This window comes from Lepisosteus platostomus, chromosome 25, assembly GCF_059453375.1.
Source record: "Lepisosteus platostomus isolate fLepPlt1 chromosome 25, fLepPlt1.hap1, whole genome shotgun sequence".
Classification (NCBI taxonomy): domain Eukaryota; kingdom Metazoa; phylum Chordata; class Actinopteri; order Semionotiformes; family Lepisosteidae; genus Lepisosteus; species Lepisosteus platostomus.
This window is the reverse complement of record NC_142635.1, coordinates 16,562,626-16,585,852: the sequence shown is the minus strand read 5'-3', so window position 1 is coordinate 16,585,852 and position 23,227 is coordinate 16,562,626. Positions and strand designations below refer to the sequence as shown.

The following is a 23,227-nucleotide window of genomic DNA, read 5'->3' as shown; positions in this document are numbered from 1 at the left end:
GTTGCCTGGTGCTTGTGTATGTGAGTGAGCCGCGTGCGCCTCTGGTGTTTTGCAGGGCCGTGAGTGGACGCCGGCCTGCAGGGGGCGGTGTGTCGCAGCTGACGGACCAGGCAGAGGACGTCATCGTGCCCCCCCCCCCAGATCAGTCAGGTGACGATGCACATCTCTTCAGGGGGCCAACAGGGTGGGTGGAGGCCCTCTGAGGAGGTACTTTTCTCACAGACATTCTGGGTCATCGGATTAGATGCTCCACATTGATACCTCTGACACTCGGGCTCCTTTCCCTCTCCCAATATCCCTGTCCTCTGAACGGAGTTGAAGCTCTTATCTATTCATTCCACAGAATGATTTAAATCTGAATCCAAATGCTGCTTCTTGTAAACTTGGGCAAAAAAAGCACACATAGGTGGGAATTATGGGGAAATGCACTTAAAAACAATACCAGGAGGCACTTCTTTCCTTACGCAAAGGATCGTGGGAGTCTGGAACAAGCTGTCCTGTCCTGCTGTTGAGACCAGTACTCTGGTTTCTTTCAGGAAATGACTGAATGAGGTCCTGGGATCATTTACTGTAACTACTAACTACCAGGTGGCCTAACGGGGCTGGTTGGCTACTTTCATTTGTAGCTGTTCTTGTGTTCTTCTGCTCACAGCAGAGCAGAAGGGATTCAAAAGAACTGATTGGGTGTGTTAGTGGAGAGGCATCACCAGGGGAACTTTGACAGGCAAGAATGTCAGTCAGTTCTGTTGCAAATTGGGGGGGCATTAACAGCTATTATGGTCCAGTGCTTTTCAATAGGCTTGATTAAATGAATATTTAATTTCCACAAACGTTAACAGCTAGGGAGGCCCAGTGGCCCAGTGCCACTGCCTCTGCCCACTGCCTCACGGCGCTGGGGCCCTGGGTTCAATTCCAGACCTGGGGGGCTGTCTGTGTGGAGTTCGCATGTTTCCCCAGTGCTCATGCTGTGCTTTCCTCCCACAGTCCATGCTGGTAGTTTCAGTTGCTTCTGGGAAAACCGGCCCGGGTGTGAGTGCGTGTCTGTGCCTGTGTGCCCTGCGATGGTCTGCTGTCCCCTCCAGATTGTACTCTGCCTTGTGCCTGTCTCTGGCTGGGATAGGCTCCAGCTTCCCTGCTGAACTGGAAGAAGAGGTCAGAAGATGGATGGATGTTAACAGCTAGTATTTCTACATCAGAGGTGATAAATACTAGGAACTGACCCTGTGTTCTAGTTTCTTCCCTGAACTGCATTCTTACGTAACTGAGCTCAGTAACTTGTCCATGTGGCTGCGGAACAATACACAATAAGGCGTCTGGGGGAAGTCACTCTGTGCCCGAGGCCGATTCCCCGCATCTCGCCCCCCCACTGCGTGCGCTCTGCCTGCAGTACCCGCCGGCCGCCGGCAGGGGGCAGCGCTCCCCCGCCGAAGCCGAGTGCGGGATCGCGGAAGAGAAGACCCCGCGGCGGCCCTGGCTGTGTCGACAGAGGCTGCAGCTCAGCGAGTTGACACTCAGACTCTACACGCAACAGTAATGTTCGAGTCTGCTTGCGGGTCCAGGGTGCTATTCAGAGCGAATTAAAATTGCGTTCTGTGTTGGGGGAGACAGGCATAGATACGCGTGCACGTTTCTTGTTACATTGTTTTGGTTGGTGCTTTTCGTGTAGGCTAAGGATCGCAGGTAACTCGGAAATACTCATTACAGCGGCCTGAATAATTGAAGAATGCAGCAGAAACCTGGGGCGAAGCGCGGGGTGCAGGGAACATTTTCTTCTGCGTGCTTCAGTGCGGAGCACAGTACGAACGTGGCAAAATAAAATAAAAACAACACCGTATAATAAACTTCACCACGATAAACTGCCATTATAACACAACAGGTTGTAACTACAGCGTTTGCGACCAAGACAGGTTGCAGCCAGACGGCACTTCAAAAGAGAGGGACTGCTCGGCGGACACGCTTAAGATCGTCTACCTAACACAGAGGCACAAGGTCAACAGTATGTTAACAGCTTTGAAATGCACATTTTAAAGCCCTCCCCTCCAAAAACAAAACAAAACAAAAAAAGCTCCGAGCCGCTCAACAAAAGGTATTATCACAGCTCCCATCTGCAGACCCGCGGCGAGCGCGCCGGCCGAGCGCGCAGATTGACAGCTTTTAGAATAGCACTCGCCGGCGGTTGACGTCAGAGGTGGATCTGGTCGTCTTGGAGACGAATTGGCACCGGAGTGTGGAACGGCTTCAAAGGCCCGCCCCCTGTACAAATACCCCCAGCGGCTCTGACGTCAATGGACGTCAACCAGGGAACACGATGCCTTCTGCTCGAAGTCAGCCCGTGCAGTCTGCCCAACAGGGCTGAAACATTATAGCCCTTTTGTATTGGAAAGGGCGGCGTGACAGATTCCTGTCCCACCGGTAAATGTCCTGTCTCCCTTCGGCTGGACTGAGGACGCTGTCAACCTTCAAGCTGGCTCGGGAAGCGGGGATTTTACTGCGCCTCTTTTTAATAGACAGTTCCTAGCGCCCGGCTGGGGTTTTTTTTTTCCTGCTTCTTCGTCTTCTTCCCTGTGGCTCAAGCCGTGCGGTACCCCGCTTTTCTCTCTCCCCCTCTCCCTCCCCCCCCGACCCTCGACCCTCTTCACCCCTTCGGAACAGCATGGTCATGGCGGATACTCACCAGAAACCGACGCACCGCGGTCCGGTCCGGGTGGGCTTCTACGATATCGAGCGCACTTTAGGCAAAGGGAATTTCGCGGTGGTGAAGCTGGCGAGACACCGCATCACCAAGACCGAGGCAAGTACTGTGCAATGGACCGCGGCTCGGCTCGGGTCCGCTCGGGTTCGGCTGTCACGGCCCGGGCGCGGGGTCTGACCCAGGCGCGCGGGCGGCGCTCGGCTGCAGCGTCGTGAACTGAGCCGGAGCCGCAGCAGTGCAGGGCGAACTCTCGGACCGGGTCAGCTCGTACACTGGCGTGCTCAGAAACCCATTCACACCCCGAGCCCGCCGCCAAGCCGGGGAATACGGGCTGCAGTTTTTAAAGTGGAGCTGGGGGGAGGACTGCCGGAGCCGGGGCGCCCCGAAGCTGTGGAAGTGTCCCGGAGTTAGTTCAGGGCAGGGTGAGGCCAGCTGCCCTGCGGCTGCCCTCCGGTCCCGGCGCTGGAGTCGGCGGCACAGCCGTGCAGAAGTTGCACGGCTGGTGAACATTTGCACACAACACCCCTTGACTGTCACGACACAGCGCCGTGAAAATAATGAGACATTGATGATGATAATAACACACACCGTGAAGTTTAATTTCAGACTAGGAGACTCAGCACTGGGATATTCGTAACTGGGTTTTGCACGACAACTCGCAAAGGTGAAAAAAAAGGCTGCGCTCGGTCCGCCGGCTTATGCAATGTGACAGGGCGATGTAAACAGCCGCGGTTTTGGGGGCATGGTCACTCTGAGCACGGAGTTACATAATGCTCATGAATGATATCAGGGGGAGAAAGCACATTTTCTGTCCCCCCAACGCCTGTGCTGGCGGCGGCGGGAGTCTGACAGGGGCAGCCCGGCTCCTGTCGGGGTGTCGCGGGCGGCAGCGGTGCCAGGGGCGGCTGCACACAAGCGCTCCGGCCGCAGGTGTCCTCTTATAAAGCGGCACTGGCGGCAGAAAGCGCGTTTTCCGTCTCCCTGGAAGTTTGTATTTGTGTTCCGGAGAAGCCGAACAGACCTCTTAAGAGCGCGCAGACGACCGACAGTCGCACTAAAAGACGTGTATCGTGATTTCTCACGCTCCTCGTCTTGTTATAATGATCGTTGTTGTTCTGTTTTTGTTGCTCCGGGTTGCCTGCCCGGCCCCCCGCACAGTTTGTCGTCACCTGTGAAACAACTGGTCGTGTTTGAAGTTTCCCGTGAAAGAAGATAAAAATACAGTAAATACACTGAAACCCGATTGTATCACTCCAGTGGTAATAACAAACCCGCCCTAATAGGAACTCCGTCGTGACAACAGGAATAATAAAGAACTGTATTTATATAGCGGCTTTACAGGTGGCTTCTCAAAGCGCCTTTGCAGAACGACGACGACACAATACACAAGATATGCACAATGAGAATACACAGTGAGAGGAGACAGTAGTGGGGATACTGAATACAGCAGGAGCAGAAGCAGTTCTGTTCAGTCCAGTCCTGTTTAATTCATAAAAACGAATTAGCGTGATATTTAATTGCTTCTTAGTGTTTTTTTTTTACAGTTCGGATAACTATAATAGACTATCAACCTTTTTTGTTCAGAACATGCAGCTCGTGTAAACTATTAGCAATTAATGGCTGAATTTGAAGGAATATTATATGTTGTACGTCAAATGTCAAGACTACTCTTGTTACACGTGTCAGCGGGCAACTGCAAATCTGATTATTAATTGCTGTCTTCTTTAGGCTAATGAATTTCCGTGCCCTGTGCTGCTGGCTGCACTAACAACCCCCAGGCGAAGCTCTTTCTTGGCGGCGTGGCTCATTAGCGTTCCCCAGGGCCGGGGTTAAAGGTCCCCGGATAGCAATGTACTGTAGGACCGGAGTGAGTTTTTAATTAAGAGACATCGCTTTCTGTATGTTTCGGGGTGGGTTTTTTGTGTGTGGAGTTTTCCAGAGCAAGCGGCGATCGCCTTTTTTGTACGCGTTCTTACACTTTCACCAAAAGACGGTCGTCCCTCCCCCCGGAGTGGCGAAGGCAAATATGACCGTGTTGGGTGCGTGAATTTGCCCAGAGACGGGACGACTTTCCTGCTCGGTGCCGAGCTGTGATTGTTAAGTGTCTGTCCTGTGGAGCCGGAGGTTGTTGAGTTTTTCAGGTTTGCGGGATTAAGATTATGCTCAGTCGCCCGTGTCAGGATGCTCCTCTGGGCCTCCTGGGGCACAAACTTGGTTTAACGTCTGAGATAAAAGGTAGAGATGTGGGTGTGATTTGTTTTTGTTCCAGGCAAAAAACCGGTGAGATATGTTTTTGACGCGACACCTGGCGCGATTGAAGTGTTTCATCCCAAAAGTGTCCACAGCCTGTAGCGCCTCCGCTGCGTCACAACCGCGACGTTACAACGGCCGAGAAGCCGCCGGCGTTGAAATGGCGGGGTTTGTTCTTGATAACCCAATAAATAACCTCCAGTGGAGAGCTTAATGCGCAGCTATAGACACTGTGAGGATGCAAAGGCTATTCGAGGAATGAGAGAAAATTATTTTATTGCGTTAAACCTTAATTTGTGAAGCACGCGAACGAAGAGAAATGAAGGTTTTCCAAGGAAGTCGTTCGGTAATTATCGTTATTATTATGTAGTTGTTTTAAAGAATTGTTTGAAAAGAGGTTGTTTGTGACGATGGTATTTTCTGAAATTGGCAGATATTTATGGAGAGAACAGCTGCCCCCACCGTGACTGTCCTGCTTTGCGGCCCTGAAGTATCTTGATTACAGAAGTGATTGTCTCTACCCAGTCCCTCCACAGAGCAGTACGGTCGGTCAGCGGTCCCTGGTCCCTGTGGATCTGTGTGGAGAGGAGAGGTTAGGGAGTGAGGCCTTTTGAGGTAGCTGAGCGAGAGGAGAGAAGGGGTTCTGTACTTTGGGGTAGATGGGTAACCACACTTTGTTGTTGCCTGTGCTGTACTGTAGACACACAGACGGAGCTCCTGTTGCCTGTGCTGTACTGTAGACACACAGACAGAGCTCCTGTTGCCTGTGTTGTACTTCAGACACACAGACAGAGCTCCTGTTGCCTGTGCTGTACTGTAGACACAGACAGAGCTCCTGTTGCCCTGTGCTGTACTGTAGACACACAGACAGAGCTCCTGTTGTCTGTGCTGTACTGTAGACACACAGACAGAGCCCCTGTTGTCTGTGCTGTACTGTAGACACACAGACGGAGCTCCTGTTGTCTGTGCTGTACTGTAGACACACAGACGAAGCTCCTGTTGCCTGTGCTGTACTGTAGACACACAGACGGAGCTCCTGTTGTCTGTGCTGTACTGTAGACACACAGACGGAGCTCCTGTTGCCTGTGCTGTACTGTAGACACACAGACGGAGCTCCTGTTGCCTGTGCTGTACTGTAGACACACAGACGGAGCTCCTGTTGCCTGTGCTGTACTGTAGACACACAGACGGAGCTCCTGTTGCCTGTGCTGTACTGTAGACACACAGACAGAGCTCCTGTTGCCTGTGCTGTACTGTAGACACACAGACAGAGCTCCTGTTGGCTGTGCTGTACTGTAGACACACAGACAGAGCTCCTGTTGCCCTGTGCTGTACTGTACACACAGACAGAGCTCCTGTTGTCTGTGCTGTACTGTAGACACACAGACAGAGCTCCTGTTGTCTGTGCTGTACTGTAGACACACAGACGGAGCTCCTGTTGTCTGTGCTGTACTGTAGACACACAGACAGAGCTCCTGTTGGCTGTGCTGTACTGTAGACACACAGACAGAGCTCCTGTTGCCCTGTGCTGTACTGTACACACAGACAGAGCTCCTGTTGTCTGTGCTGTACTGTAGACACACAGACGGAGCTCCTGTTGCCTGTGCTGTACTGTAGACACACAGACGGAGCTCCTGTTGTCTGTGCTGTACTGTAGACACACAGACGGAGCTCCTGTTGTCTGTGCTGAACTGTAGACACACAGACAGAGCTCCTGTTGTCTGTGCTGTACTGTAGACACACAGACAGAGCTCCTGTTGTCTGTGCTGTACTGTAGACACACAGACGAAGCTCCTGTTGCCTGTGCTGTACTGTAGACACACAGACAGAGCTCCTGTTGCCTGTGCTGTACTGTAGACACACAGACAGAGCTCCTGTTGCCTGTGCTGTACTGTAGACACACAGACAGAGCTCCTGTTGTCTGTGCTGTACTGTAGACACACAGACAGAGCTCCTGTTGCCCTGTGCTGTACTGTAGACACACAGACAGAGCTCCTGTTGCCTGTGCTGTACTGTAGACACACAAAACGGAGCCCATGTTGCCTGTGCTGTACTGATAATGCACTTCATGCAGTGTAATTCTCAGTTTTCATTATCAGTCCATCCTCGAGTATAATATAATATTTGGCAACCCAATTGTAATAGTACGGCTCACGCTATCATACATACTGTATCTGTTGATTATAGAGGATGTTTTTTTTTCAGTGGAAACTGAAATGTGTCTTGTACTCAGATTTCTCAGCTTTCTCAGCCCTATTGGCAGCAGAGGTGGAATTGGAGACGTGCATTTCCTGGTGACTCTGTGACCGTGCCGGACAGCTCTGTTAATGAGGTGACTGGGCAACTGGACTGCAGGGTCCTGCCTGGACAGCAGGGTCGGTCCTGACTGCTCTTGAGCAGCATGTTGAGCTTCTCCGGGCCTCTCCAGCTGCAGGGTGGTATTTCACATCAGTGCATCCGAGCAGCTGCAGGTTTGCCCTCATGCTACAGCAGGAGAGCTTCCACAGCTGGAACACTCTGGAGCGTGTCGAAGCTCCGTCCTCCCCCGTTGTCGCGTACCCATTTGGGCCACTTTCCAGACGTGCTGTGGGTGTTGGTTTCCCAGCCGGCACCTGGCTCGGAGCACCAGTGGCCGAGAGCGATCCAGTGTTGCAGCTGAGGGCCTCAGAGCCTGCTGTTGCAGTAAAGCCCTTCCCCTCTCCACCTGTGCAGGGTGGGATGCTGTGGGAGTGCCTGCAGTCCTTCCAGGAAGACTGTAAATTAGTGACTTTCATTAGTGAGACATTTTTTTTTCACCTTAACCATTTGTTCGCGCTGGAGATCTCGATTTCTTTTTCTGGAGATGCACCGTGAAAGGAAGCCGGCTCGCACTGAGGCCAGCTCCAGTTTACTGTAGGGGTGTCTATGCAGTGTAATCCAGTGGACATATTTCTCACCCACTTTCCGCAGTCCAGGGCTTGGCTTTGTGCACTGCAGCGCAGCACTGTATATGTGCGCCAGCTGGGAGGAGGCCACTCAGGATCCGTTACAAGCGACTACGTGGAGTGTCCAGCTGTTGGCAGGCCACTGTGGTGCCATCTTGGAGGTGTCTGCTCCCGCAGGCCCGCTGTGATGTGCCAAGGCAAGAGCAGGGCCATGTGTGTTATAGCACAGAGGAATAGCAGACTGTGGCAGAGCAAGGCCGTGTGCCTCTGATGAGTGTGATCAGACTCCAGTATAGCAGGGAGTATGCAGATGTACTGCAGCAGACCTGCATGAGGGATTGTGGTCTTTAGAAGTGGTTTGTTTCTCTAAAGTGGGAACACAGGAGTCTAGGTTTAACTGTCCAGTGAAAAGAATGCTGGTGCTGATTTGAGAGCAGTTTCAGAGTTGTATGTCTCCAGCGGAATGTATGGTGGGCTCTATGTGCGCGTGTGCGTCTGTGAGTTTGTGCGTACGTGCGTGTACGCATGTGTTTGTATGCGTGCGTCCGTGTGCAAGCTAGTGTGTGTGTGAGCTTGTGTGACTGTGCTTGTTTCCACATGATTGTGTGTGTGTGCACATGTGTGCTTGTAAGCTTGTGTTTATGTGCACACGCAGGTGCGTGTGGTTTGCATGCAGGCTCCCGTGCGTGTGTGTGGCTGTATGTGTGTGCGCTTATGTATCCTGTGTGTGCATGTGTTTGCATGTGGTTGTGTGTGAGAGTGCCTGTGTGTGTGTATGTGTGCGCACATGGCCAGGGGCAATAAGGAATGTTGGTTAGGAGGGGCTGCAGGAAACCATGTTCAGAAAATCAGGATCTTTCTAATATACAGGAAAGTAGCTCATCATCTGAGGACGGACCAATCTGCTGTTTTGACCCTTCCCTTCCTAGTTTGTTCCTTAACCCTAGCTGTTCCCCCTTTGAGATCTTATTGGATTGATTTTACCGGCATATCCTGTTGGGCCTGGGCTCGAGTCCCGAACTGGAGAGTGAGCATAACAGTCCAGCACCGGGACCGCCAGTCAGACTTTACCGATCGAACTCCCTCGGAGACGACGATCTTTGTCCTGTTCCATTCTGTTGTACTGGGAGAGAAATCAGCTCTGAGCAGCTGACACCGGTTTCTCCTCACAGGTTTATTTTCTGTCTCTGGAGTGTTTACATGTCGCTACCAGAGAGGTCTGACCTGAGCCCGACAGCCCAGATCGCTCGGCTCTGTCACAATTGAAGGGGAACAGCAGTCCATAGTTCTCGAACTGGTTATTAAATCTGGGTAACATAATACATTTCTGGACGGTATAAAAATATTTTTGAATTCAGCACAAAATCGTTAACTTTGTGAAAGTTCCCCATGTTGTTGCAAAGCCCTGGTCTCGCCACAAGCTACAGTTCACAAGAATTCGAACTTCTGAGCTGAAGCAGCCCTTCCTGCTCACTAGTCACTGTAATGACTAATGAAGTGGGATATATGAATGAATAAGTACTGGTTGTGCAGCAGATATTTCGCCGCAGAAAGTTTAGCACAGTGTGATCTGCAGGCAGAGTTAACATGTAAGTTGTACTTGTCGACATAATCGTCTTGAAGTCGATAGCAGTATTTCTGTCAGATTAAAAGAGACGTGCACCAGCCTGCTTGTTTACAGTGTAATGGGGCCGCTTTGTATCACTGGAAGTCTTGTTGCCTCTGAACATGGCATTGTGCATACCTGGAAATTTGAATCTATTTTGATTGTAATGTAAATTGGGGGTTTTACATATGACTGTGTACATTTTACTTTCATTGTGGTTTGAAATGCGCTCATCAGCGCTGATTGTCTCTAACCACAGAATTTAAAAATAGCTTTGCAGTTCCCCCTTATTGATTGCCGTTTGTCGAAGAAAGGCGAACGCGCGATTCTTCCTGATCCCCTGCGCATTTGTGCCAGTGAGCGTTAGCTCAGGTCCTCGGGCGAGTCGGCAGTGTCAGGAAGTGTGTACTGGGGGGCCCCCCGTCTGGAGGCCTCGCGGAACGCGGGAGCTGTCGGCCTGTCAGCTGTGGTCTGAGCCACGGGCCTCCCGAGTGGTGGAGCTCATTGCGCTGTGCTCTGGCCTCCTGTGGTCTCCCCCACGGAGCTGCGCCCCGAGGCCGCGCTCGCCGATCCCGCTGATCCTGCTGCCGTGGAAACCGTGCCCCCCTACCCGAGAAGAGAGGGGAGACTCTGTGTGAGTTGGCCGGTGCGCTTATTTAGGATTATCGGGGAACCGGTTTGCAGGGAGAGCGGAGACGAGCCGCAGGCTGGGAATGAGCCCGGAGAGGCCCGGCCGGCGGTGCCGGAGGAGAGGAGCCCCTCCGGGCTAGTCTCCTCCCAGTGAGTCGCATCCCATACGCCTACCACTCACTCCGCGCTGGCTCAAGATGAGGAAGGTTTGGGAGTGGGCCTGGCGTGGCTGACCCCTGTGTGCGCGCGCTGTCTGAGCTCGCGGCGAACGGCGCCTGGCTCAGTTCAGAATCCCTCCCACGCCCCTCTCCGGGCCCGCCTCGAGCTCCAGCCCTCCCTTTCGGATTCCCCCCTCCTGCGGTTTGCGCGCGTGTCCGTGGCACACCACCGATGCGGTAAGGTGGGCTCTGGCACTGGCCCTCGTGCTCAGACTCCTCGCTCAGCCCCGGACCTCCTGCAAGGTTACCCAGGCGCCAGCCTTCTCAGCGAGAAACTGTTATAATGCCTGATTATCTCGCTCAGCCCATTAATCTCCTCCTGGCTGAGGGCTCACCTCGGGCTCAGCGGCTGCTATCGGCTCCCCGGCTCTCGGCCTGTGGGAGGGGCAGGAGGCCCAAGGGCGCTGGGGGGAGAGGAAGCAGGGGCAGGAGGGCAGCAGGGGCAGGAGGCAGGTGGAGCAGGTGGAGACCTGCTCTTATCTGATCCAGTGCAGATCCACTGTCCTCCACGCTTCAGCAGCATTCAGCAGATTTCCCTCTGAACTGGACCTTGCGGCCAGGAGCAAGCTGACGGGCCGATGGGCCTGTCCTGCTCATTCTCCTGGTCCTGGTACCCGTGACACAGGCTGCACACCCTCGGCCCAGAGTGTAATTGAGCGTGGAAGTGAAGAGCCCCATCTCTTCGTCTACCTTGAGCTCGACACCCATGTTTCTGGTGTGCACTGGTGGAGTACAGCGTGTTACTTTCAGCCTCGCTTGAGGACACTGAGCACCTTGGTCGAATCTGGGACACGTGTCCAGTGTGGTCACCTGTCTGTGGAGGTTCTCCCAGCTCACGGCCACCGGGGCTCAGCCTGGGTTTCTGGGCTCCTGGCTTTGCCCGCCTTGGAGTCTGAGTCCTCTGCCTGAGTCCTGGCAGTGTAAAAACACCCCCGTGTTCCTGAGCAGAGGCCGGTCCGTGATGTTTGTGTTTTTTTTTAATCCACACTAATTACTGACTTTAGATTAGAAGATGTGCAAATCAGCTTTCCAGCTGTCCATTCTCATTAAGATACATGTGGCGTGGACAGACAGTGTGTAATTTTCAGAGCTGGGCTCTGCAACACAATCCCTATGGATCTCTGCAGGGGTCCTGTCCCGTTCCTATAGGGGTGCTGTCCTGCACCTTGTAGGGGTGCTGTCCCACACCTATAGAGGGTTCCTTCCTGCACCTGTAGAGGGTGGGTCCCGCGCCAATCAGGGGTACTGTCCCAGGTTGGACAAGGGGCACAGGATGCAGCGTGAGGGTCAGGGCTGAGGGTCTCCTGGAATCGGCACCGATCAGGAGACGGATGTCATAATCTCCCCGCTGAGCTGACCAGCGACACTCATTAAAGTTGTGCTCGAGCTCCCCTGAGGTCAGCAGTAATTAAAGTGTTCCCTTGCAAACGACCAGGCAGAGCCTCGTGGTATTAAAGGCGTTTGGCTGGGGATGGTGTAATGAGCCAGCCTGTAATTACGCTGCCCTCATGAGACGCGCTTTGCAGCAGAGCAGGCCGCAGGCAGAGATCGTCCAAGCTGAGCTCCGTCAGCAGTGGCAGTGTTCATCTGGTGAGCTGTTTGTATACAGTCCTATCGGCGTACGTGCTGCTTCCAAAGCTCGGTGAACAGAAGAATAAACAGTGGTAAACAGCTGCTGAATGTGGGATGTTTAAAAGCTGGAGCCCAGCAAGGGGAATTCTGAGTGCTCTTTGTGCCAGTGCAGCAGTTTCTGCTTAGCTTGGGAAAGCAGCTGTATAAGCTTGTAATTGGAGGCCATAGGAGGACTCGCAGCACATTTGGGGAAAAAATGCAATTCTGATGTATTTTTCATATTGCATTTTAGTCAGAGCTTGAAAGAAGTGGAGCAGATTTTGCATTGGAGCCAGACAGTTTTTGAAATGTGTCCTGGAAATGTCTTTCGTCATACAGAGTGTTTCCTGAAGAAGAGATAGCTGTCCTCTCTCTCTCTCTTTTTCCTGAATACTTCTCCCTCTTCGGTGGAATTGATTTCATTAGGAGTTTTTTTAAATATACTGTAATTGACAATTTTAATTTCTCTACAGTTCCTTCCCCTTGAAAAAGTTCCCGAGAATGGAACTTGTTTTTTATTGCTGTAGTGTCTGCTCTCTGGCTTCCTGTATGATAACGGCTCTTCAGTGTTTCTCAGGAAAAGCACCAATTAAAAAAAGGCCTGATGGGGCACTTCTGCAGCGACAGCGTTGCACTCTGTTGATGCTGTTTGTTGCCAGCGATGATGTCAGCTGGGAGGCTGGAGCTGTTAACCCCTTCACAGTCTCTCTAGCGCCCCCTTGGCTCTGTCTGCAGTCCCCCTCACCTCCCACGCCTCCGGCTCTCGGGAGAGATGGAGACATGCGTTCGTGCAGATCGCTGAACCTCATTCCTCCCTCGACCGGCTCGAGGGCTCTTGCCTGCAGCAGGGAGGAGCTCAGGCTCGGAGGGTGAAGGCTGGGATCAGGCAGGTGAAAGCTCGGCAGGGAAGGGGAAAGCTGGGATTGGGAAAGTGAAGAGTCGGGCTGGGGCAGGTGAAAGCTGGGATCAGGCAGGTGAAAGCTCGGACAGGGAAGGGGAAAGCTGGGATTGGGGAGATGAAAGCTCCGATGGAGAAGCTTCTCCTCTGAATCTCGAATGCGTGTGACTGGCGTTCACATCCCCCACCGCTGGCGCCAGGGCCAGGGCAGCGGTGAGCCCAGCCGGTGGGGAGTTGACGATTCAAAATTAGGGGGGTATTAAAAACCAAGCGAAAAATAATCTAAATAAGTCTAAATCGGGATAAAAACAAGCCACCCTTTATCAATCCGAAGTGACCAGCCGGCGCCTCTTCCTCCCCTGCGACGGTGGGCCTCTCATGCACCCCTGCTTGCCCCCGCAGGTGGCCATCAAGATCATTGACAAGTCCCAGCTGGATTCGGTCAACCTGGAGAAGATCTACAGGGAGGTGCAGATCATGAAGATCCTCGACCACCCACACATCATCAAGCTGTACCAGGTAATTAATAACCCCTTTACTAAACGACCCCCAGAGTGGACCACCATGCTTTGCGCTCTTCGTTGCCTCTGTTTGTTCGCCGCAGTGGAGGGGAGCCCTGTGCTACCTTTCTCTTCTCCCTGGCCAGAGAGATCTAGCGCTTCCGTAAAAAAAAAAAAATCTGAAGCAATAAAAGAAATCGATAAGGAAACTGTAGAGTGGCAGCGGAGGAGCCTGATTTGGGCTGCTGGACTCTCGCCTCCGAAAGATGTTCTCTCTGCAACGGTTTGGAGAATTCCCGCGGGGCTGGGATGACTTCACCACGTTACATAAGGCTGTAGGTCATTCTAGTCACCGGGAATGCGAGGAGCTGCTCACTCATTACACAACTCGGAGGAGCTCATCCAGAGCGCGCTGTGTAATCAGACCGTATCATTATTTCCAGCTCAAGCGTTCAGCTCCACGGGTCAGTTAGTCATTTCCTTTCAGGATCTCATAAACACGGCACAGGCCCGCGCGGCTCCCGGGCGCAGACATCACCCCAGCCCCTTCTCCTCACAGCCCCCCCAGAACTGCAGTCGCTACGTCTCAGGCCTAGCCCCCCCCAGAATTCACTCCATGTTCCTTAGAAGTCTTGTTCTATTGTTGAAAAAAGCCCAAGACAACGCAGGAAGAATAAAAGCTCTTTTTTTTCGCCCTGCTCCAGAATCATAAAAGCGCTTAAAAAACTGATTCAGGTTTTGTCGAACCCTCAGCAGAATGCAACTGCAAAGCACTTGAGCACACCATGGAACTGGGCTGCCCTGTTAATGTTGTTCTCTACAACCGTGGTGCTATTTGTGCTAGCAGTACAATGCATATAACACTGAAGACATAAGAACAGCTCTGCCTGCACACTAACTCGTGCTTTAACTAGGGCACTCCGGATCAGTGCCGTTATGTGCGCCGGTCCTGGTTCTTCTGCGGTCCAGTCTGAGGGCAGTCTCATGGGTTTGCACTGTGCTTGTTTAGCACCATCTGGAGCTCTGTGCTAACTGTAGTAGGAAGATGTACCTTTGCCCCTAGGTCAGATCAGACGGAGCCAGATTCCAACTCCACTGAGTTCCCAGCATTCGAAAGAGTTTTATCTCCGATCAGGCAGGATTTGCATGAGACAATTCTGTTTGGTTCCAAACATTTGCCTGCGGGGACAAAGTACAAGAGTTCATGTGGGTGAGCAGAGCGCAGAGGTCTGAACGCTGGCTGGCGGGCTGGGGTGACACATCATCTTCATCTTCTAGGTAATCTGAGGAAGCAATAAAGCAGGCAGATAAAATGGTAGGATAAAGGATCAAAAGCATAGCATTTCGGGCACTTGCGGCCACTGTGTTACGGAACATCCAAGAGCATGAGGCACGCCTTTACACAAAGAGTTGTGGGAGTCTGGAACAAGCTACCCAGCCATGTACTGTAGTTGGAGATGTTACCCTGGTTTCTTTCAAGATCCTTGTACCAGTTCGCTCCTAGCTACCGAACAGGCCAGCCAGACTGAAGGACTTCCTCCCGTTTATGCCCGCGGGGCACGAGAGTTGAAGAACGCGAAACGAGGAATGAAGAGATCTCCGTGCTGTTGGAGGCAAATAAAGCCTGTTTTCACTCCGGCTGATCTGTGAGCGGAAGCGGGGCGAGAGAAGTTTCTGTGAAAGACAGATGTCTTTAAAAATAACAGCTCTGTTGCTATTCTGGATTTGGCAGGGAGCAGCTAATAGAACTGTAGGTGTGTTTTTACAGCCGCCTACAGAGTTAACAGGTCTTTTGTGAAAATGGCAGACAAGGGGTATTAATAGAGGAGAGGCTTTTGTGTGCCGAGGCTCTCTGCTCTCTGCTTGATGTGTTCTGGTGTCTCTTGACAAGCTGAGCAGGCGGGAGAGTTACGGCGCCCTGTCTCCCTGCCTCCTTGGGCTCCGCACCATTATTCCCCCACCCAGCGCGAGCTGGAGAAGGAGGAGGGGAACAGGTGGGCTCTGGAGCTCGCAGAGCCTCCGAGTGACGAGACCAGGACAGGAATAAAAAAATAGATCCCGCTCTTCCTCAGTCCCTCCTCAGAATTCATAGCGACTCCTTGCTCTTACCACACAATAAGCCTAACCAGATGATCTGTCCGTATGCTGCTCTGGGCTGCTCACTAGGACGGGGTTCAGGTGGGTTTTTTTTTTCTGGAGGCGCCCTATTGTATGTTCAGTAGAAACTCATTTGGCCCTGGCAGGAGATCGGGGTGCACAGGACCCACTAAGCGACCTGCCTCTGTCCGAGCTCCAGTTTGCACAACAGGCTAACAGAGCAAGGTTGGGGTTCGCTGGCTCTGTCTCCGGAGCCCCTCTTTGGGCCCCGTGCACCCCGGGCATGGCAGGAGACAGCTGGGACCACAGGCTCTCTCCTCCAGGCCCGAAAGCAGATATCCACTCCGTCTCCCTCTCTGTTGCTGGTCAGTGTCTTCCCCCTCCTGTGCTCGAGTGTGGTGCTGAGCCGCTGTCAGTCACAGGTGTCCTGCTGTGGGTGGGCTGGGGGGCAGATCTGTCCTTCCTGTCATGTCTGCAGAATGAGCTGGGGTCACCAGTCTCCCCCCCCCACCACACCCCCAGCAGGATTTAAGCCAGCTGGAACGGCTGGACCCTGAGTTCACTGTTGACGTCTGACCGCGAGTTTGTTCTTCTCTCCCCGGCAGGTGATGGAAACCAAGAACATGCTGTACCTGGTGACGGAGTACGCCAAGAACGGCGAGATTTTCGGTGAGTCTCCGGCAGGCTTCCCGCTGAGTGGCCCTTGTCAGGTGCCGGCAGGGGTTCTCCCCTGTGATTGGGGTGCTTTTCCCCTGGCTGGATCGCGGTTTTAGCGCAGCGTGGCTCTGGTCTCGTGGTGAGGCCGGGCTGGAGTATCTGCGGGTCCTGCAGGACCAGGATCAGGGATGAATCGCGCTGCCGTTGGTGCTGCTGATGAGATTTCCGGGGGACTTGAGCGAGGCCGGGGCTGCAGTGTGTAGGGCAAAAAGGTGGAACGAGGCCGATTGAAAATTGTCACACTGCTTTCTCATCCTGAGAGACTAACAGATCTGAAGGGCACTGCGGAAAGGTTTTAAATTCGTGCATCAAGAAGAAGCTGTGTTTGTTTATTTAGGATGGAACAGAAAAATCTGAGGAAATCCCACATTGATACTACTGGTGATGGAAATACTCACACTTATATAGCTTTTTTTCTGGACACTCCGCTCAAAGCTCTTTACAGCTAATGGGGATCCCCTCCACCCCCACCAGTGCAAAGCCCCTCCTGGTTTCAGTGGGGAGGAGAGCAGAGTGTTGAAGCCAGTTCAGAGATGGGCATTATTAAGAGGCCATGACTGGTAAAGCCCAGGGGGAAATTTGGCCAGGACACTGGGGTAACACCCCAACTCTATTCAAGAAATGCCCTGGGATTGTTCATGACCACAGAGAGTCAGGACCTCAGTTTGACATCTCAGCCGAAGGACGGCGCCTGTTTACAGTGTAGTGTCCCCGTCACTATACTGGGGCATTAGGACCCACACAGACCGCAGGGTGAGCGCCCCCTGCTGGCCCCACTAACACCTCTTCCAGCAGCAGCCTCAGCTCTCCCAGGAGTCTCCCATCCAGGTACTGGCCAGGCTCTCACTGCTGAGCTCCAGTGGGGCTGCCAGCTGGGAGCTGCAGGGTGATACAGCTGCTGGCTGTCAATCAGGAAATGCTGGAAATCGGAGCGAGAGGCGTGAGGGGTGCCGGGTCGGAACTGTCTTGTTTCCGCTATCCAGGCCCGGCTGAGAGGCACACCTGGCTCAGGTTCCCAGTCTGGCGCTGGAGCAGGCGACTCCATCTGCTCTTTGCCCCTCTGACGCTGACCGACGCTGCCTCTCGCGGGGGTGTGGCCAGCAGAGGGCGGCCATGGCAACGCCTTGTGTATGGCGTGAAGGGCCACACATGTCCCAGCTGGGCTGCCTGTGTTGAGGGCTCTCGTTTCGGGGGGGTGCACAGCAGGGTGTCAGCGCAGAAAGCAGAGCTCGCAGGGAGAAGCCAGATCCCCCGGGCAGGAGGGGATGGACCCCTGGCAGGAGCCGACAGGGGCCGATTTCACTTTGGCTCCGGCGGGGTCGTGCGGGGGTCACTGCCAGCGACGGTGGCGCCCTCCCCTCGCAGGACCCTGCCAAATGCCGCAGCAGTCTTGTGGCCCAGAGTGGTGGAGCAGAACGGGAGAGAAGTGAGAGAAAAGAGGGGAAATAATGGCAGCACGAGGGGCAGAAAGAAGGCTGTGCTCCTGGCCCGTTGGACGACTCCTTCCGACGTTCCCATTTCCAGCAGGGAAGGGCTGCAGGCAGACGAAAGCGCTTTCCCCAGCACAAAAATGTCTCCTGGGCTCTTGGCCTCCCCGTCTGCCAGGCCGCCGCCACGCGCACACCTAGAAACAGGGTTATTTTGAAACCAGTTGGCCCTCAGGCAGCGTCGTGCGAGAGGGAGAGCCAGCTGCCTCCGCACGGAGTGAGAGAGCGGAAAAGAAAACGACAGCACGCAGGGTGAACGCCGGGTGGAAAGGCAGAGCTTTGCAGGACGGGCCGCGCGTCGGGCCTCAGGGCAGGATCGCCGGCGGCCCGGTCGCCCCGGTAACCAGCTGCTGCGGGCTGCTGTTCGTGGGCCAGAGCCGAGCTCCCAGTGGGCGGCCACTGGCAGTCGGGCGCGACGGCGCTCTGCCCGGCGCTCAGACAAGTGCAGGCGACTGTGCTCGCGATGCGCAGCCCGGGGGTTTCAGAGGCACCGCGTCAGGGATGTTGGGTCCGCAGCCGCCTTGGCAGCCTGGCGTTGTCAAGGCCCGAGTCAGGCTGGCCGGGAGCGTTCTGATCGGACACGCAGCCCGCGGCGTGCAGGTCGAGGTCCGCTTCCGGGCGCGTGAGCGTCTCAGCCGTTCCAGAGCGAGCCACCTTCCCCTTGCTGATGAGCACGTGCGGCAGTCCCACACTGCTGCCTGGGCCACGCCAGCCCTGTAGGGGGCGCCCTACTGCGGCGCTGCATTCTGTGGCGGGGACCCTGTCAGGCTGCCCGCAGGCATGTCGCAGAGAGACTGCCAGCACTGCTCTCCCCACGGCCCTTTGAGTCGTCTGGCTCTTTTTTTCTGTCTCTTTGGTTCAGGAAGCGCCTATTCGGCCCAGGGAAGAAAGGAAGAAAAGATTCGAGTTTGCAATCAGCCCATTACTGCTCGACAGCGACTTGCACTACATTTTAGTGCCAAGAGCAGAGCCTTCTGTTCCTTCTTCTCCTTTCTCTACATTAGTGTTACTTCCAGTTCCTCGCTGGCAGGTTTGTGTCCCAGGCGCAGGCCGGCCCTCGGCGTGTGCTCGGCATGCTGGGATACTGGAGGTGGCCGCAGCTCGTGGGCCGTGTGCGACTGGACTGACGGGCAGGAGAGGCCGATGGGCGCTTGGCATGCGTGAAATTACAGCAGCCTTTCTGCACAGGCAGGCCTTCATGCACAGCCCCCTCCGGCCCTGCAGCAGGGCGAGTTGGCCGTGATGGTCTTTCCAGGCGGGGTGGCTGAAGCTGGGTAGCGGGTCAGTTGACCAGCCTGCCCTTCCCCTCCCCAGCCAGGGCACAGCGGTCAATCAGGGGTCTCAGGAGAGCGGAGGTGCTCATATTAAAAGGGCAGGGCTGTGTGGCCTGAAGCTGGACTGAAGGGGAGTGTAATGGGGAATCATTACAGTGCTGCACAGTGTGGTGAAGCCCACGTGGGGAAGATTCTGCCGTTTTCTCAAGGCCTTCAGCAAAAGAGTGTTTTACGCTGCATCATGCTTTTCATGTGGTGAAATGCGAGTTTCTGAGAATCGTTTTGTGGCCCTAAGCAGGAAAAACAATTAGTAGCTCAGCACTATCTACGCAAGGGCTCGGACCGTTTTAACGTGCTGCTAGAAAGCTCCTGCAAAACACATCGGTTTCAAGTGTGATAAAGATCAAGGCTTTACATAACAGTCCTAGGTTTGAAGTGTTTCATTTTTGTTTTCAGTTATTTTATTGTACTTGCAAGACGGTGTTTCTCACAGGTAATGCAATCTACGTATCTTTTAGAATAGGGGAATGCGTTAAGTGTTAGGTGCTATGTTATTAAGTTTCCAGCTGATAGGGTAGTTTTTCAGTCCGCCCCTGACCTCTGTGTGCAGCGTCAGGTGGGACTGTACTTCTGGGATGGATGAACCGAGTCCCTTCCTGTGTGTAAGGCACTCTGACCCTAACAGAGCCGTGTAAATGCAGGAAATATTTCATGATTGTGACCGGCGCAGTGTTCAAGAAAGAGAGAAATGCGCTGGGATATTTCAGTGTCAGACACGATGGGGAAGTGGGTTTTGAATGGCCTGTTCTCTTGAGAAAACGTGCTGTGCTTTCCCAAGAGCCTTTTCAGTCTGTCCGTTTATTCCTGACTTTGCGAAGGCCGTTACCGGGGCAGTGAGTGACCGTAAAACTTGACTGTGTGTTTTCGGGGTTGCGCACTGAGGTACAAAGTCAGCAGTGAAAGCTGACCAGGTGCAAATCGATTCTCTGCGATTTGTCCCATCAGTCACGAAGCTACAGGAAAGCCCCCGATGACGCAAGAGGACGCTGTTCGTGAGAGCCGTCTGTCCTGGCTGTCTGCTGAAAAACTCCGCAGCACAATCTGCTCCAAACCCTGATATTGAGTAAAAACCAAAGAGGAAGTTTGAGCAGTTCAGTTCAATTCAAAATACTTTATTCATCCCTGGGGGGTGAGGGGTGGCAATTTGAGTAACAAGTGGTGACACAACAACACTACTACAAAAAAAACCAGCAAATGGACAATAAAAATGATTGAAAGTATACAGTATTTCTCTATCCAGTACATATCATATTGATCAAACTTCTTTCTGCTCAGACTCAGACATACAGACTCCACACAGACAGCACTCCAGGCCAGATTTGAACACAGCACTGTGTGGCAGGAATGCTAACAGCTGCGCCAGGATGTTGCCCAGCCGAAAGACTCTAATATTTTCCTAGCTTTGCCGATACGGCTTTGTAAATTCATGTTCTTTGCAAAGACGGTTTTGGTCATCTTAAAAGACTTGGGTTGTTGGAGAACTGGTGGTCGCGTCTTTTTAGAAGCAAACATTTCACTGTCTCTCTAGCCAGGCTGGGAGCAGATCAGGCCGCTCTTTTTGTGCAGATGAAAGAGTCGGCGCGCAGGTGACGCCGGGCCGCTCTGCGGAGAGACTGGCCACGTCGTGCCGGCGCAGAGATCTCGCAGCAGAAACAGGTCAGCGCCGAATAATCACAAGGCAGCAAAGGCAAGAAGAAAAGCTGAAACCGAGAAGACGACGTCGCGGCGAATCGGAGCCGGGTGAGAAATGTAGGCCATGCATATTTAAAAGCTGCACACGGACCTCCGAGCGTGAGCAGAAAGCGAAGAGCTCTCTGCAGCAGTCTGGGAAGCGTCTGGGCTGAACATCTTCCCCCGCCAGGAGCAGAGCTCCGCAAGCCGATGCAGCAGTTTTGGGGGTTCTCTCGGGGGTCCCCTCGGCGAATGTGCCAGCTGCCCGCCACTCACTGTCCCCGTGAACAGGCTCTCCAGCCAGCCGCGCACATGGCTCGGTGTGCTCCTGCTTCGGAGCTCCTGGCTTGAGGAGCTGCTTCCTCCTCCCGTTTCCAAGCGCTACAGCCCTTTTCCTAGCTGCCTGCAGGGAGGCGGGCTCAGAAGAAGGCTGGATCCTCGCTCTTTCGGGGTGCCAGAGCTCCGTATCAATGAGTGCAACAGCTGCCTCAGTGTTTCACAGTCCTCAGGGCACTGGGCCTCTCCGTACCCAGCCTTGAGAAGGAGATCCAGGTTTTTCTCGCTCCTGTCGTTGTTGCTGGGCTCCTGGGGCAAAGCAGGAAACGGTTGAAAGGTGGGGCAGAGGTCGGAGGGTCTCGTAGTGGGGTGGGCTAGCAGGACTGGATCTGTGCGCTCGAGGATGTAATCCACAAAGCGGCTTCGACCTCAAGCTGACCTGAGGGCTCAGGTGTTAGTTCAGTGTTGAGGCCTGAGAGCAGGAAGGACGACTCTACACAGTGTCATGGCCGAGATAGACTGCTGTGCTGAGCCTCCAGGATCAGACAGGGAGCCTCTTGACAAGGTTAATAGGATCTTAGAGAGCAACCAGACACACTGGATACAGGCGTCTGTAACACTTCCTGAAAAACAATTTCACGGCACTCAGCAGTAGAGTTTGCGCAAAACGAGAGAGAGTAAAATTGCAGACTTGGGATCGACACGCTCCTAAAAATACCCCTCGGCCGAAACTGCGCGCTTGATAAGAAGATCTCGCCCTTCTGGCCCCCGGTGAAGGCGTGGCGGGTTGCGGCCCCCCGGGCCGGGCGACGCAGCGCGATGACATCACGCCCTCCGGAAGCTCCCTGGCGCTGAGCTGATGCCCAGTGTCCGCGGGTCAGCGGGTCAGCGGAGCAGGCTGGCGGCGTGGCCGGGCCTGGCCCGGGCGAGATCCAGCGAGAGGGTCTCAGCGGGCAGGTAGAACAGGAGGGGAGGGCGGGAGTCTCGGCTGGTTCTGGCAAATCGCACAGCAGTATATCTTGATTCCGCTTCTGTGTCGTTTTTGGAAGTTATTTGGGATTTTAATGGGATATCGAAAACGCATTGCGCGGTTCTATTTTTTTGTGGAATTGGTCCTGCGGCGATTTCTTTGTGTAGCAGCGACTGGGAGCTTTCCCTTTCCTCCACTGGGGAAAAACGATGAAACGGGAAGATCTTCGATGGGGGGGGAGGGGTTGTACAAACCTAGTCTGAGAAAAAGTCCTCATTCAAGAGGACGCGTATCTCCAGATTGTTCTAGAATCCAAATGGCATCCCAATCAAAGAGACCTGGAATGGTTTGTTTTGGGTCTGCTGTCGCCCCGTATGGAGTTTCATTGCATTTCAAAGAAGAGAAGAGTAAGAGTCCCCCCCATATGCCTGGCAGCTGGGGGTCACAGGTTTCAAGATAATCTGTTCGCCTTTTAGCGGAAGGAGCCGATGACTGCAGTGGGGTCAGGGGGCGCTGCCCCAGACACGCTGTATGAGCCGGAGTTGGAACAGCCACAGCAGGCTGCCTCAGTTGGGACCGGCCCGCGAGATTCCACGCTGACACGCTCTTTTTCCACCCCCTGCTTTATTGGCAATTAAGGTTACGGAAAAGATGAAAAAGAGAAGTGTCATCGGGGATCTATTCAGGAATGTCGCGCCTCTTGACTAATCATTATCACATTCGTCTCTCTGCCTCTTCTCCCAACTGGCAGGCGTACAGCTCGTGCTTCCTGCTGCCCCTCATGCTTCTGACACTCCCCCTCTCTCTGCGCCTCGGCCCGCGAGGTGAGACGATGACTGGCTAGGCTGGGTGTTAATGACATGCAGGAGCAGGAGAACTTATTCAGATATTTCTATCCTCAGTGCTGCAGATTCCGAAGGTTGTGTGTCTTTCTCATACAGCAGTCTATATTCCTGTCTGTCTCTCCTGTACTGTGCTGCACTTACCTGTCTGTCTCTCCTGTAGTGTGTGCTGCTCTCACCCGTCTCTCTCTCCTGTACTGTGTGCTGCTCTCACCAGTCTGTCTCTCCTGTACTGTGTGCTGCTCTCACCCGTCTGTCTCTCCTGTACTGTGTGCTGCTCTCACCCGTCTGTCTCTCCTGTACTGTGTGCTGCTCTCACCCGTCTGTCTCTCCTGTACAACACTGCTCTCTTGTGATCCAGGTTAATGCCATTTCTTCTGATTTCGCCCCCCAGCCCTGTTTGGACTACACAGATTCTGAGCGGACTTGCTGTTCTGTTCATGAGTCATTCACAGACCCCCCCCGCTGACACAGTTAGTTCTCCTTAGTGGCTGCTTGTTCCTG

The 23,227-nt window shown here is 53.8% G+C and overlaps 1 protein-coding gene across 6 annotated transcripts in view; it reads left to right on the top strand.

Moving 5' to 3' along the window:
• The first annotated feature begins 2,279 nt into the window (after positions 1-2,279).
• The window catches only part of LOC148641256 (serine/threonine-protein kinase SIK2-like), a 43,775-nt gene continuing 22,827 nt past the window's right edge, over positions 2,280-23,227 (top strand). The window contains exons 1-4 of one of the 6 annotated variants that reach the window (XM_088620044.1): positions 4,499-5,288; positions 5,376-5,534; positions 13,232-13,348; positions 16,032-16,095. In XM_088620044.1, the coding sequence (XP_088476170.1) occupies positions 13,307-13,348; positions 16,032-16,095 (106 nt within the window). In that variant the 5' untranslated portion in view covers positions 4,499-5,288; positions 5,376-5,534; positions 13,232-13,306. Of the gene's footprint in view, positions 2,792-4,494; positions 5,289-5,375; positions 5,558-6,994; positions 11,911-13,231; positions 13,349-16,031; positions 16,096-23,227 lie in introns of those variants that run through there. The other 5 variants (XM_088620043.1, XM_088620042.1, XM_088620040.1 and 2 more) reach the window with 5 other exon arrangements.